The following is a 14,740-nucleotide window of genomic DNA, read 5'->3' on the forward strand; positions in this document are numbered from 1 at the left end:
GGTTCCTAATCTAACCAGCAGCATTTTGAGGACGTTGTATTTTGTGGTGGGCCTTAAGAATTGAACAGCGTCTGTTGGGGGTGTGTGGGTGTGTTTTTTCTCTGTTGTTTTCACTCTTCTTCCCCATCTCTGGAGCTCTTCCTGCAGCCACGGGACACCAAGGGAGAGAGGCCCAAAGAGTTAAATTCTGAAAAATGTGCAAAGAAATCAAGGCATTTGTGTTTGATCTCTGGGGAAGAAGCACGAGGTAGTGGAGGAATAGGAAAGGCGTGGATGGTTTTGACCAGGAAAATATTTTGAATAGTAGCGTGTAGAATAGATTTCAGAGGAGCAAGGTTGTGTATCAAGGCAAAAGATGGGGTAGAGCATCAATCAAGACATAAGAGCCTTAATAATGGGGACAAAAAGAAAAGACCAAGATGCAGTTATACAAAATGGTTTAGAGACTTGACTCTGTTCCAAAATGAAGCAAAGCAGGACCCAACTTGAAGAAGTGCTTCTATGCCTTGATCCATATATTATTTCTTTTTTCCAGTTATTCTGCTTGTTTGAAAAACAGGCACAGCTTTACTCACAAATGTTCTGTTGAAGCAAAACCTTGCATTTCACAGGCTTTGAAAGGATAATTGAGAGAAGAAAAGGGAGAGAATTGTTTTGGTCTGTTGAAATAGTGTTTTGATTTATTTTTTTAAATTAAATTTTTAGTGTTAAAACTGTTTCAAAGCTAGTGGATTAACCCCGAAAATACCTGCGTCCTACTTAAATAACGAAAGGAAAAATAAGAAAGGTGATTTCAGGAAAACAAACACCAGTAAAAACCAGTTCAGTTGTGTCAAAGCATTTCAGTTCTAGATGGTTACATATTCTGGCAGAGCATGCTTTCGGGCTTGTTTCCACAGCCAGGTTTATATCTTGGCCCTTAACTGCATTATAGTATGTTAAACCCCAAATTTGCTCCCAAAAATGAGTTTTTTAAGTGCAGATGCCCATTGTCTACTTCTGATAAGACTTAGGTCATAGGTGCAAGATGGCATGTGTTTTGGTCTGATTGTTTTTTGTTTTTCTATTCCATTTCTCAGCTGCTCAAGACAGGTGATTTTACCTGGTTTTTTTCTGCCTCTGTCTCCCTACCTATACAAATTTTCTTTCATGCTTCCTCTGTTTCCATAACAAAGTTCGTCTGCCACATTCTCCTTCTGTTGGATGAGGACACTCAGACAAAAGCAGTCTCCTTTGGGCTCTTCAGGCCCATTTCTACACACTTCTTCCTTCCTGTTACCCCTCTGATGCTATTTCCCATGCTCCTGCATTCACGTCTTTGGGTGTAGACAGACCCAAGCTCAGAGGCGGCCAAGCCCCGGCTGGCTGGAACCTGGATGCGGTGTGGCTGTGTTGGCTTGCTTTTTGCATTGCATTTATTTTGGGTGCCAGCAGCTCACAGTGAGGGAAAAGCAAGTTCAGGGCAGTCTGTCCCTGTTTCTGTAGATGTTGCTATTGTCTCAAAGGGTTTCACTGCACTTGGAAAACTGCCGACTTTGCTGTGATAACATCATTGCTTGCGCAGCAACCAAGGTGTTTACGTTATCTGAGCGGATACTGAGTTTCTGCAGCAAGAATGCTTTGTCCCCTACTCAGAGGCCAAAGAATTTAGCTTGTGTTGCTTTTAAAGGTATAAAAGTAGATATTTCACTTTGTCAAACTTGGCAAATAACTAATCCATGACTTTAACAGCTGGCAAAACTACCCAGCAGGTGGAAAGCCTGGTAAATCACACGGGTTGGGCAGGCTGCTCAGTAGCTGAACATGTTTCAGAGATACAGAGTTTTAAAAAAAAAAAAAAATAAAATTAGGTTTTTTTAACTTTCAGTGAAGAAGTCACATAAGCCTTGATAAATTTTTCCCAGCAGTAGACCATCCTCTCACGAAAACATGCCCTTTTTTGTTACATCAGCCCTTTTGTCCCCAGCATTGTGCTCCTGTTTATTATTTGTGGGGGTCCCCAAGAGTTTGGTTTTATTCTTGTTTTGTTCCTTCAGGATCACGGGTCTCCAAAAAGGGCATTCAGTCCCACAGGACTATTCCTGTGGCCATCACTTATTACTGCATAGTGTTGTGCATACTACATGATGGCTGAGCTCTTTGTTGCTTGTGTAGGCACAAACTGAGCTATTGTTTTTGTGAATTCATCCATTTTCTCTATGCCAGCTCTGTAAGGAAATTACTGCTAAATGGAGAAAAGAACATAGAGGGGCAAAAATCCCATCAAGATCTCTGTAGAAACCTATCCAATTAAAGAAGATGCCCATTTACAGTTACCCAGAGATCTGTTTTTAATTAGCTAGTAATTTAAAAAAGTTCCATGGTATTTTTCTGTTTTGTTCTATAAAGTCTCATAAGCAAAATGCTGCTTGGTACCAAGTACAGATCTTACAGAAATATGCCTCCTTGGTCAGAACTATTGTCTATATCAAACAAATACCTAATTTTCTCAGAAATATTGTTAGTTCAATATTATGCATCTTTGTAATCTCTGCTGACTGATGGTTATAAGCAAAGAACTGGAAGGCATTAATTGATAGCCCAGTTGCTTTCCCTGGCATTGCTGTGGCATTAATAGGTCTCTTAAATATGCTAGTCAATCCATTTGCTCGTTTTGAATGCTGGTCCGTTTGCCCAGTCTGACATTTCATTGCCTTTCAAGACCTGGGAAAGGCATCGCTGATGCTCCAGACAATTTCTCAGGAGCTCTCTAAAAATTCTGTGATGCGAGTTATCTACAGCTCCTCGTTTCTGTCCAGCTTCTTACGCAGTGCCTACTCATCTCAGAGTGGCCCTGCTTGAATCCATTCTTGTAACACCATGCAGCTGCCATGAAACCTGCTTTTCCTCTCCTTGGCTGTTTCTAGCCCACCTAGGATCAGCTCAGTACTGTAGTTAGGTTTGTTACCCTTAGCACAGCAACTCAGTGTTGCTGTGAGTTGCTAAAATATTTGCTCTTTTTGGGAAACTGCTAGGAGGGTTGTTAAGCTCCTGACTGGTTTAGGTTGCTGGCATGTGACGGGAAGTTGCATACCCTGCTGAGGGAAGCAGGCTTTCAGAGCCTGGTGGCTGGAAGCCGACAGTTTATGTGTTTCCTGCATCCAGGATGTCTTTCTACCCAGCTGGGAACGCTGCCTGATCGCTTGCTGTCGGGTCCTGTTTGTTCTTTCCCTGCCCTGGTTTTGTGTACTGACCTGCCTGCTGAAGGAGGGAGAAACTCCTGTCTTTCCTAATTTCTTGGAAATGTTCAAGGATGGCATTGCCCACAATCTTTGTCTATTTTCCCTAAGCAAAACATGGCCTGACTGAATGCTTTCTGAAGTCAGATTCCCATTTCCTTTGCCCACGTTATTTATTTGTGCATGTTGTGTCCTGGCACGCATTGTCTTCTGTTTCCTCCAGTTACCTGTGCAGGTAGCAGTGTTCAGCTACAGAGGGTTTGATGTGTTGCTCAACTGGTCTCACCAGCCTTGGCTGAGGGCTGTGAGTATACAGAGAGGCCCTTCTTTCTTTGAAATGAACAGTGGTTTTCTAATTAAATGCCTGTATTTCCATGCAGCTGACTGGCTCCCTGGCTGTGGGGGGGTGGCGGGTCGGGGTGCTGTCTGCACAGAGGCACCCCACAGGAGTGGGTCCTGGCCGCAGAGACCTGCTTTTTTGAGCGTCGTTGTTTGCCTGGTGAAACCGAAGCCAAAATGTGCAACTGTTTGCTTTCCCCTTGCAGCAAGAGCAAGGCCTCAAAGGCAAATATTTAATGAGTCAAGAGAAAGGTGGAATTTTCCTTCCTTTCTGTTAATTTAAAACAAAATCAGGGCAACTGGTGTGACTCCCTTTCGGAGGCTGTGGTGGAGGGGAGGGGGCTTGCTGCCCCTGTGCTGCTTGGGTGTGCTTCAGTCTACATTTCCACTGAGGGCAGCATGAGCCAGAGCTTCCTGCCCTGCAGCCCCATTCATGCCCCTTCCGTGGGTAAAACTGCCAGTATGGCTCATGTAAGCTGGATTACTGAAGCAATCAAAGTCTTTTGCTGTAAAGCATGGGAAGTAGGGAGAGGGTCCCCAGGTTGAGAGGATAAGAAGTAATGGGCATGTATGGCTTAAAGCCAACAGAGTGGAAGGAAAGGTGGGTGGACTTGTACCCCAAAGCATCTGGATAGAGTTGAGAGTTGAGGTTCTGGAAAATGATAGTCCCTTGTGTTTTACATTTCTTTATGTCCCTTGAATCCTTAAATCCAGGCTGAGCTGTATCAAGAGTGAAAGATGTTAAATGAAGCTGCTGAAAAGTTGGTGGTGGACGTAGACATGCTTAGTTACAAGGAGACCAGTGTCCTGTCTAACAGCTTGTTACGTGTTGTGCTTTTCAGATTCCCTTCTACAAGCAGATGTGCAAGGGTATTCAGGCGGGTGAGATGTGTGAGAAGTTGGTGGGATACTCTGCGGTGTACAAAGTCTGTTTTGGAATGGCCTGTTTCTTCTTTTTGTTCTTCTTGTTCACCATCAAAACTAACAGCAGCAAAAGCTGCCGAGCATACATTCATAATGGGTGAGTATTTGTTTGATTGCTTAATTTCCACTTCTCTTTACAGGTTTGTGCTGCATACTTTCCCGTTGGGTTAGTACTAGGCAAAAAAAACCCAAAACAAAACAAAAGCTGATTCTACTGCTTTTGTCAGAAATAATACAGTCAAGTGAAAACTAACTAAAGTAGCAAACAGTCATCAAAGGCTGTTTTTTCTCTTGTTGGGCTTTAAATAGAGATTTCTCATGGTACTTGAGTTGAAGACCTCTAATTCTATTATAACCAGATTTTTTTTTTTTTTTCCCTTTCTTCTTGTCTAGATTCTGGCTCGTTAAACTTATACTTCTGGCAGCAATGTGTTCAGGAGCCTTCTTCATTCCCGATCAGGACACTTTCCTCAATGGTACGTCTTTCTTGTTTTGTTAACGCTGCTTTGTTCTGTTACTACCTTTTGAGTGGTTATAAATCCTAAAGGTCTGATCAGCATGAATACTGCCATATTTCTTCAAGTAAAGCCAGTGTAGTCCGGGTGGAAAAGGAATATTTGGAGCTGTTTCGGGGGGACTCTGTGTGCACAGAGCACATGGTCTTCATGTGAATGTGCAGTAAAGAGCACGGTTTTTTGTGACCAAGAGCAGGCCAAATGGGTTGGTGAAAATACCACTGCAGTGCTGTTTCGCAAATGCTTTAAGAAGCAGGGATCTGTAATGGTGCACAAGAAATTATTTGCTCAAGAACGTAGAGCCATGTGTTAGTTTGGCTTTTGCAGGTAACTCTGCCGTAGCGCAGCAGCTGGGGTCCATGCTGCATGGTGGTGAGGTGCCGGTGCTCAAGGGGGGCATGGTGACCTGCTCAGAGCTGGTGTTTGCTGCCTGGCAACCTGCAATGCTGCAAAAGAATTTGGGATGTTGTAAGCTTTCAGGCTGGTGGTGTAAATGCAGTAAGGTAAAATTAGACTTCTTGGGGCGTGTTGTGAGTGGTCTGCTGAGGATGCTGTTCCTGAAGCATTTCTAGTTTTGGAAGATGCCCTGGCACCGCACAGGCACACTGATACTGGCCCAGTACTTAAGTGACAGCTCTGGATGGGGGGCTTCTCACAGGCCTCTTGGGGGCTAGGAGTAAAAAGTCCCAGTGATATCGGGATGAGTTTTTGGTCTTCAGTTTGCCAGGTACTTATAAGCCCTTAAGCTGTTGAGTCTGGGCGGGTGGAAAGCAGTGGGATCAGTAATGCAAAGGAGCCGTTGTGTGTGCTGCCTGCTTCAACTAAGGCTTCCTTGGTTACCTGTGTTTTCAACACCGATCTGCTCTAGCCACGGTGTTTAAAAGGGGAAGAGGAAGGAGTAACATGGGAGAAGAGAACAGAGTGGGCAGATATACTATGAGCACAATGCTCTGGGAAACTAAGGTAAAAACCACTTCAAGTAAACCACTGATAGGTGTAATTCAGCTTCTTGTTCTTACTAGCTGTTTGGTCCTGGTTCAGTTTGATGCCCCAGAAGTGAAGGGCTCCTTATCCCTATTCCTGTCCTCTGCAAAGTCATGGGATGTCTCTATGTGATTTTCCTTAATATCTAATCACTGTTTAGATTAGAAAGATGTAGCGGTGCAATGCATTGTAGTCATGAGCAAGAGAGACTGCCTGTCATCTTTGCAAGTGACCCTTTTCATGGTGAAAAGTTGTCAAGAATGGAAGTATTTGGGGAAAAGGGGCAGCAGAACTTTTTGTGCAGATGAAAGTGCTGTTTCTCAACAACAGTCTTAACCTAGTGTGGAGATACAGCATAACAAGCATTCTTCCCCAAATTAGCTCTTGAGTTTTCTGTCTAAAGCTGTATTCTGCACATCCTGCTAAACTCCTCCAGTCAGCCCCTGAATTTGAGATTTACAGATGTTTTGGGTATTGTGTGGTTTTTTTCCCTTTTTTTCGCCTCCCCTCAAGAAACTTACACTGTCTTATTTTTTCTATTTTTGAAGCATTCTCCCAGTTGCTTATTTTTTCTTAAAAAAAAAAAAAAAAGCTTTTGCCATGCTTCCCATGCTTAGCAGTTTCTTAATGATGGAGGAGGAGTATTACATGCAAGCACTAGGTTTGTGTGGGCTGTAGTGTTAAATCCACACTGGCCATGCTAACCTTATCTATGATGGACCCATAAAACATCCTGCAGTATCCTGCCCGTGGCAGTGGGAGATCCCGAGAGTCTGGCTATTTAATTACTCACTCCATTGCTAGCCTGCTTTTTCCTACACTACCTCTCCCAAACACATATGCACACCTTGTTCCATGTCTGGTTTTTATGTTCTTTTTTACATGTTAGCTTCCTTCTTTTTTTGTTTTGTTTCTTTGAAGAACAGCATGCTTATCAAGTGCATACAATAAGTTTATCAAAACCAGACAAATAGCATTTTTGCTTGCTTTCAAATAATGAGCTTATGATACAGTAAAAAAAAAAAACCCTCTACGTCTTCTGCTAAGGGTAAGATGCCCTGACTCTTCTGTTCTTCCACTTCACTTATACAAGCTTTTTTCAAAAGGAAAACACAATGGTAGGGTATGACTGAACTTTGCTAACGCACTTCCTTGGTCGTCTTCACTGAAATCAGCTGCACACCTGGAGTCATTTATAGGCTATGCAGTGCACAGCAGCACATGCTGTATATGCAACTAAACGTTTAAATAGGTATCTATATTTCCTCAGAGATGGTGCGCATAAGAGATCTGTTGTCTGAAGTATCCAAACAGCTACTCAAATACAGTATATGTAGGTCAATGGTTAAGTAGTCAAATAACCTGTCTTAAAACTAGTCAGTGAATAGCAAGTGTTCCTGTCTCTTTGGGAGTGGCTCGGGACAGCATTTGTAAATAGGTAAGCCCCACCTTTGTTTTTCTGTGGTACTTGAATCTGGAAAGGAAGAAATGGCCCTTTTTAGTACTGGGTTCCAGTACCTTGCAATTTCAGGGTTTACATTCCTGTGAAATGCTTTCACACCACCTCCCTCCCACTAGTCACAAAGAAAGGTTTCAGTATTTTCTGGCTGAATGTGGTAACTCATAGTCTCCACAAGAATTCTCTAGGTTAGGGAAACTCAGTAAATGTCCTAACAGGCTTATTTTGAAAGTGTAGCAGGTTGCAAACTGAGTTCATCAGATAGCTAATCTTGAGTTAGCTGAGCTGGCCTTTCAGCTGAAATCTCTCATCTGCGGTATCTGTGGGCTTGAGATATTCAAACCGTGTAATGGTTTCGCTGCATAGACAATAATTCCATTTTATCTCAAGAGAAAGGCGACTGCAGTTTGACCTATTTTCTGCCTCTCTGCCTTGCAGCCTGGCGCTACGTAGGAGCAACAGGAGGTTTCCTTTTCATTGCCATTCAGCTCATCCTGCTTGTTGAGTTTGCACACAAATGGAATAAAAATTGGTATGTGTTGGGCAAGTATTTATTTGCATAAAATTCTGGTGGATTCCTGAACAATACATTTCTCGTAACAAAGAATTTTAAAATATCATGGATGTAATTTCTGAAAGAGGAAACTTTAATGTCAATATTTAGAGCTGCTGATCTTTGCTTGATCCACTTTCTCCTTCCCCAGCAGAGATGTTTCCTCCTTATTCACTTCTACTCTGCTGATTTATTCTGAACCTGAATTGCTCAGCTTCCAATAAGTAGCATTGTGTTGGGATGCAAAAACCTCTTACTTTAAGTTGTTTCATATTTTATATGAAAATATACCTGCTAAGAAAGAGTGGTGCAAGAGAATAAAACTAGATTTGCAAAATGTAACAGTGAAACTGTGTGCCGTGATGTAAACTGGTAATCCTGCTTTTTTTATGTCAACTTACTGCACATCAATTTTGTTTTTTCTCTACATGAGAACCGCTATTTTCTCTTCAACATCTTTTCTTTCATCTAAATATGCAAGATCCCTTTATAATCCACATATACCCCATTTTGGCATTGACTTAATTTCTGGTTTAAGCGTATTTGCTATTACCTTCCTAGCCCTTAGCTTCTCATCAATTTAAAATACATAAATTGTCCTCCCACATATACGCATCAACTCCTGCCTTCACTTCCACCCTTTCTGTCTCTCATTTCTTCCTCTACAAACCTTTGCAGTCCTCTCTTGTTCTAGTTAGCATACTGACTGCTAAGAAAGAGTTTTAGCAAACCTTTGGGCTTTGTTAGATACCAGTTTTCAGGGAGGAAGAGGTGAGATCTCCTTACACTACAGGTATTTTTACTGCTAATTACTGTAGCTGCTTTTCTGTGGATGAAAGATCTCCAGCAGCAGCATTTAACTTCAGCACTCTCTATGTTAGATAGTCTTTTAAAATAAGTCATGTTTCCACAAAACAACAAAACCCAAAAACACCTTCCATGCACTGAAAAGCCCTTTGTGCCAAAACAATGTTTTCAGTTGCTACTTCTAAAAAAACCTCGTGATCTTTGCAAGTGGTGTTTGGAAGGTGAAGAGAGGAAAACAAGATGGACCACGCTTTAGCTGAGGGAGACTGGTGGAATAGACCCAAATGGAGAGGAGGCTTTTTGACCAAAACTGTCAGGGTAGTGCAAGGGGCAGAAGAGAGGCTTTGCCAAGCAATATGCCTTGCTGTCCTTGTGTGAAGAGCACCACTCACTAGCTGAGCCTGGGGCACTCCCAAGTTTCCACTGACGAAATCCCTGAAGTATTGAGCTGAGATGCCCTGATGGGCTGATCCCAGAGGTTGGGAGTTCTTGGAGTCACACTGGGCTGTAATTACAGAAACAGCTAAATGTGATAATACAGAAGATAAACACTAATGCTACGGAACGTTTCCCTTTGTTTCATGGGAGGAACCTTGCAAGGGCCTGTGTTAGTGAAGTGATGTACACATGCTTCAGGAAAGTAAGCACCGTCTTTTGTGTTTTGTGTGTTTGAGGATATGAACTATTCAGCTATTAGAATTTTACTTTTTGGGGAAGGGAAGACAAAGATAAGGTGCTTGTCTCTCTCTCTCCGCAGGACTGCAGGTGCAAACCACAAGCAGATGTGGAATGGTTTGCTCGCACTGGTCACTCTCACCTTGTATTCTGTTGCTGTGGCAGCCCTGGTCCTTATGGCTCTTTTCTACACGCGCTCAGAGGGCTGCATGTACAACAAGGTCCTGATCGGTGTTAATGGTGGCCTGTGCCTCTTTGTGTCGCTGGTGGCCATATCGCCTTGTGTCCAGAGTCGTGAGTCCACTGACCTTTTCTTCTTCTGTGTTTCTGGTGCTGCCACAGGTGTGTGGCTGGAGGCACGAGCTGTGTTCTGGGCAGAAAGTCTCACAATAGTTCAGAGCTGGTGCTACTCTTGCCTCGGTCCCTTTATGTACACTATGAAGTGCTGTTGCTGGTCATCGGCTCAGCTGCTAAAACTACAGAGGTGTGAGATGTTTTGAGTGTGCCATCAGGCAGTCATACTATAAAGAAGGTTCACGTGCTGATGGCTGGTAGTGTGTTGTGGAGCTTACACAACTCTTGCAGTGGTAGCAGTTGAGGTAATAGCTTTCAAACTCATTCACCACTCTTCTACCATTTACTTTTGACTGCTTGTGAATTACCATCTGTAAAGTTTGGATCTGGAGAAGTTCACAGCAGTCTTTCATGCTTCGGTGTATTTTATGTGTGCTGTTAGTATCCTGCATACATTGGACCTGGAAATAGTAATTTGAGTGACTCCAACACAAATTTTACGGGCAAATAAAACTATCATGGCAGCTTGTCAGTAGCTTTTGGAAAGCTGGTGCTTTCGGTGAGAGTAGAGGGGTGATTCTTTACTTACATGGGAATCTTTGATGTCTTTCTAAAACAGCCAGCAGAACTAAAGGACTCTTTTCTCTTTACATGCCAGTGGAAATTTATCTAAACTGCCTCAAAAACTTATGAACTGCTTTAAGTAAAACATAGAAGATACTCTTATCTTCTGGAAGATACTAGTGTGCTGTTCTTTAAAGGATATGAATTTCTTTTTCAGTGTGTTAAAATGTCTGCAAATATCACTTATTTTCCTCTTTTTTGTAAAGGCCAGCCCCATTCTGGTTTGCTGCAGTCAGGAGTTATCAGCTGCTACGTTATGTACCTTACTTTCTCAGCATTATCCAGCAAGCCACCAGAAACTAGTAAGTGATCTAATGCTTTATGTAAATTCTTTCAGACATGCCATGTAGTAAAAGCAAGAATTTAGCAAACCTGAATTAACAAATTCAGGGATATAGGAGTGCTGGATTGGGTCTGTTCTGGCCTGTGCAGAAGAAATCGCACATACTAAAAATAAATCTGTGCAGCAGAGAGACCATGCAGTTGGCTCTCTCCACGTACCTTAAATGCGTTGGTCTAGGAAAGCTTAACTTACCTTGAGTGAGTTGCATCTATTGCACCAGAGCAATTCCAGCCTGTTCCCTATGGACAAATTTCCCAGAGTCTTGTAGCCTGTCCCTCATGTGGCAAGTGCATGTTCTTGTACAACAGGACACGACTAAATACGTAACATGTTTTGTCACGTGATGGGAAAGGAGTTGGAACAAATGGCTCTTGGATGCCTCTAGAAGAAGCTGAGTGATCAGCTCCATCCAAAAGTTTACTAGGTCCACCACCAGTTAGTAGGTGCTGGCCATCAGAGTGGATACTAAAATCGCTTCTTTTTTCCTAGAATTGGTATGCTAGATAGTCTTAGCTCTGGACTCCTAATGGAGAAAAAACTTGAGTACCACTTGTCTTCCATTTTGAGAGGAAACATTCTGAGAAAGGACTTGGGAGTTATGTTGCAGTTGTTTGAGATGATGCTGTTCTTCAGCAGAGTTCCTGTATTCCACTTGCCTTCTAACCATTGGCGCAAGCCAGGGGTAGGGAACTCCCTAGAGTTTTAAGTTCTTTATGGTACAAAAACACAGCAAGACTTTACAAGTAGAGCTGAAATGGTTTCCTTTTCCCAAGTAACTGTCAGATTCACCTATTTGGACAGGGAGCATTCTTTTCACTTACAGAAGACTTCTGGTTCAAATTAGTAATGCTAAAACTCCCTTCTTTATTATTGCTCAACTTCTAGTGTTGAATAGTTGAAACAACAATAACTAGAGGAAAATAAGTCCTTTGGCAGGAGGGAGAAGTTTTTACAGACACCTCCCAAGAAGAAAGGGGAGAGATGGGGGAAAGAATCTCTCTCTGTCACACTTCTGTAGGCACAGGCATACACACACAAATGTATTCTAGATCTAAGAAGGAAAAACAGACAGTATTTAGGTGGAAGATTTACTTATGGAGCTTAAGCAGTGTTTTTGAATGAATATAGAAGTTAATTTAGAAGGCATCAGAATTACTCGTAAGACTTGACACAGTGTAAAAAAGAAAAAAGGAGAATAAAGTGATGTATGGTATTAAATCATTGGGCTCGTGTTACTTCATGCTTCTGACAGTCAGAGCCTTCAGCAGTTAAATGAATGCTCTGATTCTTCTTGTATGTATTGCAAGTGTGGTTATTGCATTTGTCAGAGTATGCATCAAACACACTCTCTCAGAACTCCTGAATCAGATATTCCTCCTTGTCTTCCCAGGCCAGAGAACTCTCTTGGTTGTCATCTGCTCTCAAAGATGCTCCTTTTTCCCCTGTCTGTGTGATAAGGACTCTCATACCAGCCTGTGCAGCTTTTACAGTGGCATGTGCTGGAGAGTGTATGGGGTGCTGGTACTTACTAAGGTGTCCCATGCCCCTGTCACTCAGATTTGCCATGCAATTACCTGATGTTGACTCATTCCTCAAGGAAGGACTTTCAAATTGGCCATCTTGCAAACCAGGCTTCAAGAAAATGCAAGATACGAGTATTTATTTGCAACACCCAAAAAGCAGAGTTGCAAACGTCTTTAGAAGGAATGGGCAGACAAAAGGTAACATCTGTTGAACTTGTGCTTATCACAGCACAATGTGCCTTGGCTTTTTTGTGCCGGACTTAGCTAAAAGGTCTGCCAAACAGTGGACCTGCCTTGCTGCAGATGTGTTGCTGATGGTCACAGGTGAGGGATTCTGCACTCCTCTGGCCAAGGTGTTTGCGTGTCCAAAGAAGAGCAATGAAGTAGGTGAAGGGTCTAGAGAACAAGTCTTACAAGGAGCGGCTGAGGGAATTGAGCTTATTTAGCCAGGATAAAGGAGGCTCGGGGGAGACCTTATCACTCTCTACAACTACCTGAAAGGGCGTTGCGGAGAGGTGGGTGTCGGTCTCTTTTCCCAAGTAACAAACAATAGGATGAGAGGAAATGGCCTCAAGTTGCACTAGGGGAGGTTTAGATTGGATATTAGGAAAAATTTCTTCACTAAAAGGGTTGTCAGGAATTGGAACAGGCTGCCCAGGGAAGTGGTGGAGTCACCATCCCTGGGAGTATTTAAAAGATGTGTAGATGTGGCGCTTAGGGACACGGTTTAGTGGTGGACTTGGCAGTGTTGGCTTTGTGATTGGACTTGATGATCGTAAGGGTCTTTTCCAACCTAAATGATTCTATGATTCTGTAAAGGCTTTTCATCCCTTCTTTTGCTGCCACCTTCGTGCTGTCCCTGCTGTGTGCTGATAAAGCTGTTTGTGCAGCCATGTAGGGCCAAACAAAGTCCTTCCCCACCAGGTCAGGGGACTGACTTTAAGTTTATTTTTAACCTGGGTGTAGCCTTTGCTACATTTTGCCCTCTGCCCCTACAAACAGTTGTGCTGTCCCAGTGGGGATGCAGAGTGGCTGCTGGAAGGAAAGAGGAGATGGGAACACGGTTTGCTTTGAACAGCATTGGCTCAAAAAGCTCTTGATTTGAGATAAGGTGCAACTGTAATCTCTTGCTTTGGAGTGATGCTGCAGGCTACTGCTCTGTTTTGCTTTGACCCCAGGCAGACACTAAAAAGCCAGATGCATCTTGGAACTAAATTGGTTTCATTTCAGGGCTTTAGAACTAGTATTTGCGTAGATGTTAAGATAATCTTGCCTGGGACCTGAAAGTAGTATTTGCTTAGATAGTAAGATAAAATCTTGCCTTTAACTGGTGCATCTCCTTTTCTTCGGTTTTCTGTATATCAGTCTGAGAACAGGGCAGCTACGCACCACCTTTTTTCACAGAGTATGAATTTCATAGTTGTCCCCAAGGCACCCCTGCTGTCAAAGAAATTTATGGTCTCAGGTCTGTACTATCTTGGTGTTACATGGCTGTGTAGTCTTGGGTGAAGTGTTGGTAAACTTCCAACTTCTTAGTTCACCAGACAGTCTTTTTCCTTGTTTGTCTGCTCTGGTCAAACAAGAAATTTTAGTACCCTACTAAGTTGCATTTTTGTTTTGCCTGAAACACAGAATCTGCAAGGTGACATTTGCAGAATTTTTTTCTGTATAATCTTTTAAAAAGATAGATAGAAACCACTGAAATGTACCTACTCAATGTCTGAAGTAATAAAAATATATCGCTGAAAACCTTCAGTCTGAAGACTACTTTGAAATGCAGTGAAGTGAGCTTTGCTAACTGTTCTCTTTGTTTCTTTTGTTTTGTGAAGTCCTGGATGAAAACAATCAGAACATCACAATCTGTGTACCTGAATTTAGCCAAGGCCTGCACAGAGATGAAAACCTTGTTACTGGCCTGGGTACTACCATTTTGTTTGGCTGCATTTTATATTCTTGGTAAGTCTGGGGGTTTGCAGTTACCTCACTGTAAATGCAATTTTGTGGTCCAGCTAGCGAAGGCTATAGCAGACCTCATGCAGACAAAGTAACAGGGAGAAGTAAAATAGAACTGAGCTGGAAGGTTCATATTCTCCTTAAGTTTCAGTATGGTTAGATGTTTTAGCCAAAAATGTTCAAAAAGGTAATACAGCTTTTGAAACAAATATATTTCATTGAAACCTAATAGAGCAATTTACATCTAGAGGTGGAGGGAAAAAAATTCCAGCTGTCCGTGATCCCAGACAGTCTCAGGATGTTTTGATTCTCTATTACTCTTGCTGTAAGAAAAACTCTATGCAGTTATGTCCATCTAAAAAAGCTATCTGAAATCTCTGTAGCCTCCTGGCAGAGGCTATGACTGTTCCTTGAGGGTCTTTAAAACAAACAAAACTGTTTGGGAGGGTTTAGGGCTTCCTTTGAACAAGTGATGGGCACACTACTGCCATCAGGATTTGCCAGCAATCTCCTGCTCTAAAAAATGTGT

The 14,740-nt window shown here is 42.5% G+C and overlaps 1 protein-coding gene across 1 annotated transcript in view; it reads left to right on the forward strand.

The window, feature by feature from the left end:
- Positions 1-14,740, forward strand: part of SERINC5 (serine incorporator 5) — a 42,834-nt gene that overhangs the window by 15,834 nt on the left and 12,260 nt on the right. The window contains exons 3-8 of the mRNA XM_059833287.1: positions 4,400-4,578; positions 4,875-4,957; positions 7,878-7,971; positions 9,557-9,768; positions 10,599-10,694; positions 14,088-14,214. Coding sequence (XP_059689270.1) covers positions 4,400-4,578; positions 4,875-4,957; positions 7,878-7,971; positions 9,557-9,768; positions 10,599-10,694; positions 14,088-14,214 — 791 coding nt within the window. The remainder of the gene's footprint in view (positions 1-4,399; positions 4,579-4,874; positions 4,958-7,877; positions 7,972-9,556; positions 9,769-10,598; positions 10,695-14,087; positions 14,215-14,740) is intronic.

Source organism: Gavia stellata, chromosome Z (assembly GCF_030936135.1).
Source record: "Gavia stellata isolate bGavSte3 chromosome Z, bGavSte3.hap2, whole genome shotgun sequence".
NCBI classification, from domain to species: Eukaryota; Metazoa; Chordata; class Aves; order Gaviiformes; family Gaviidae; genus Gavia; species Gavia stellata.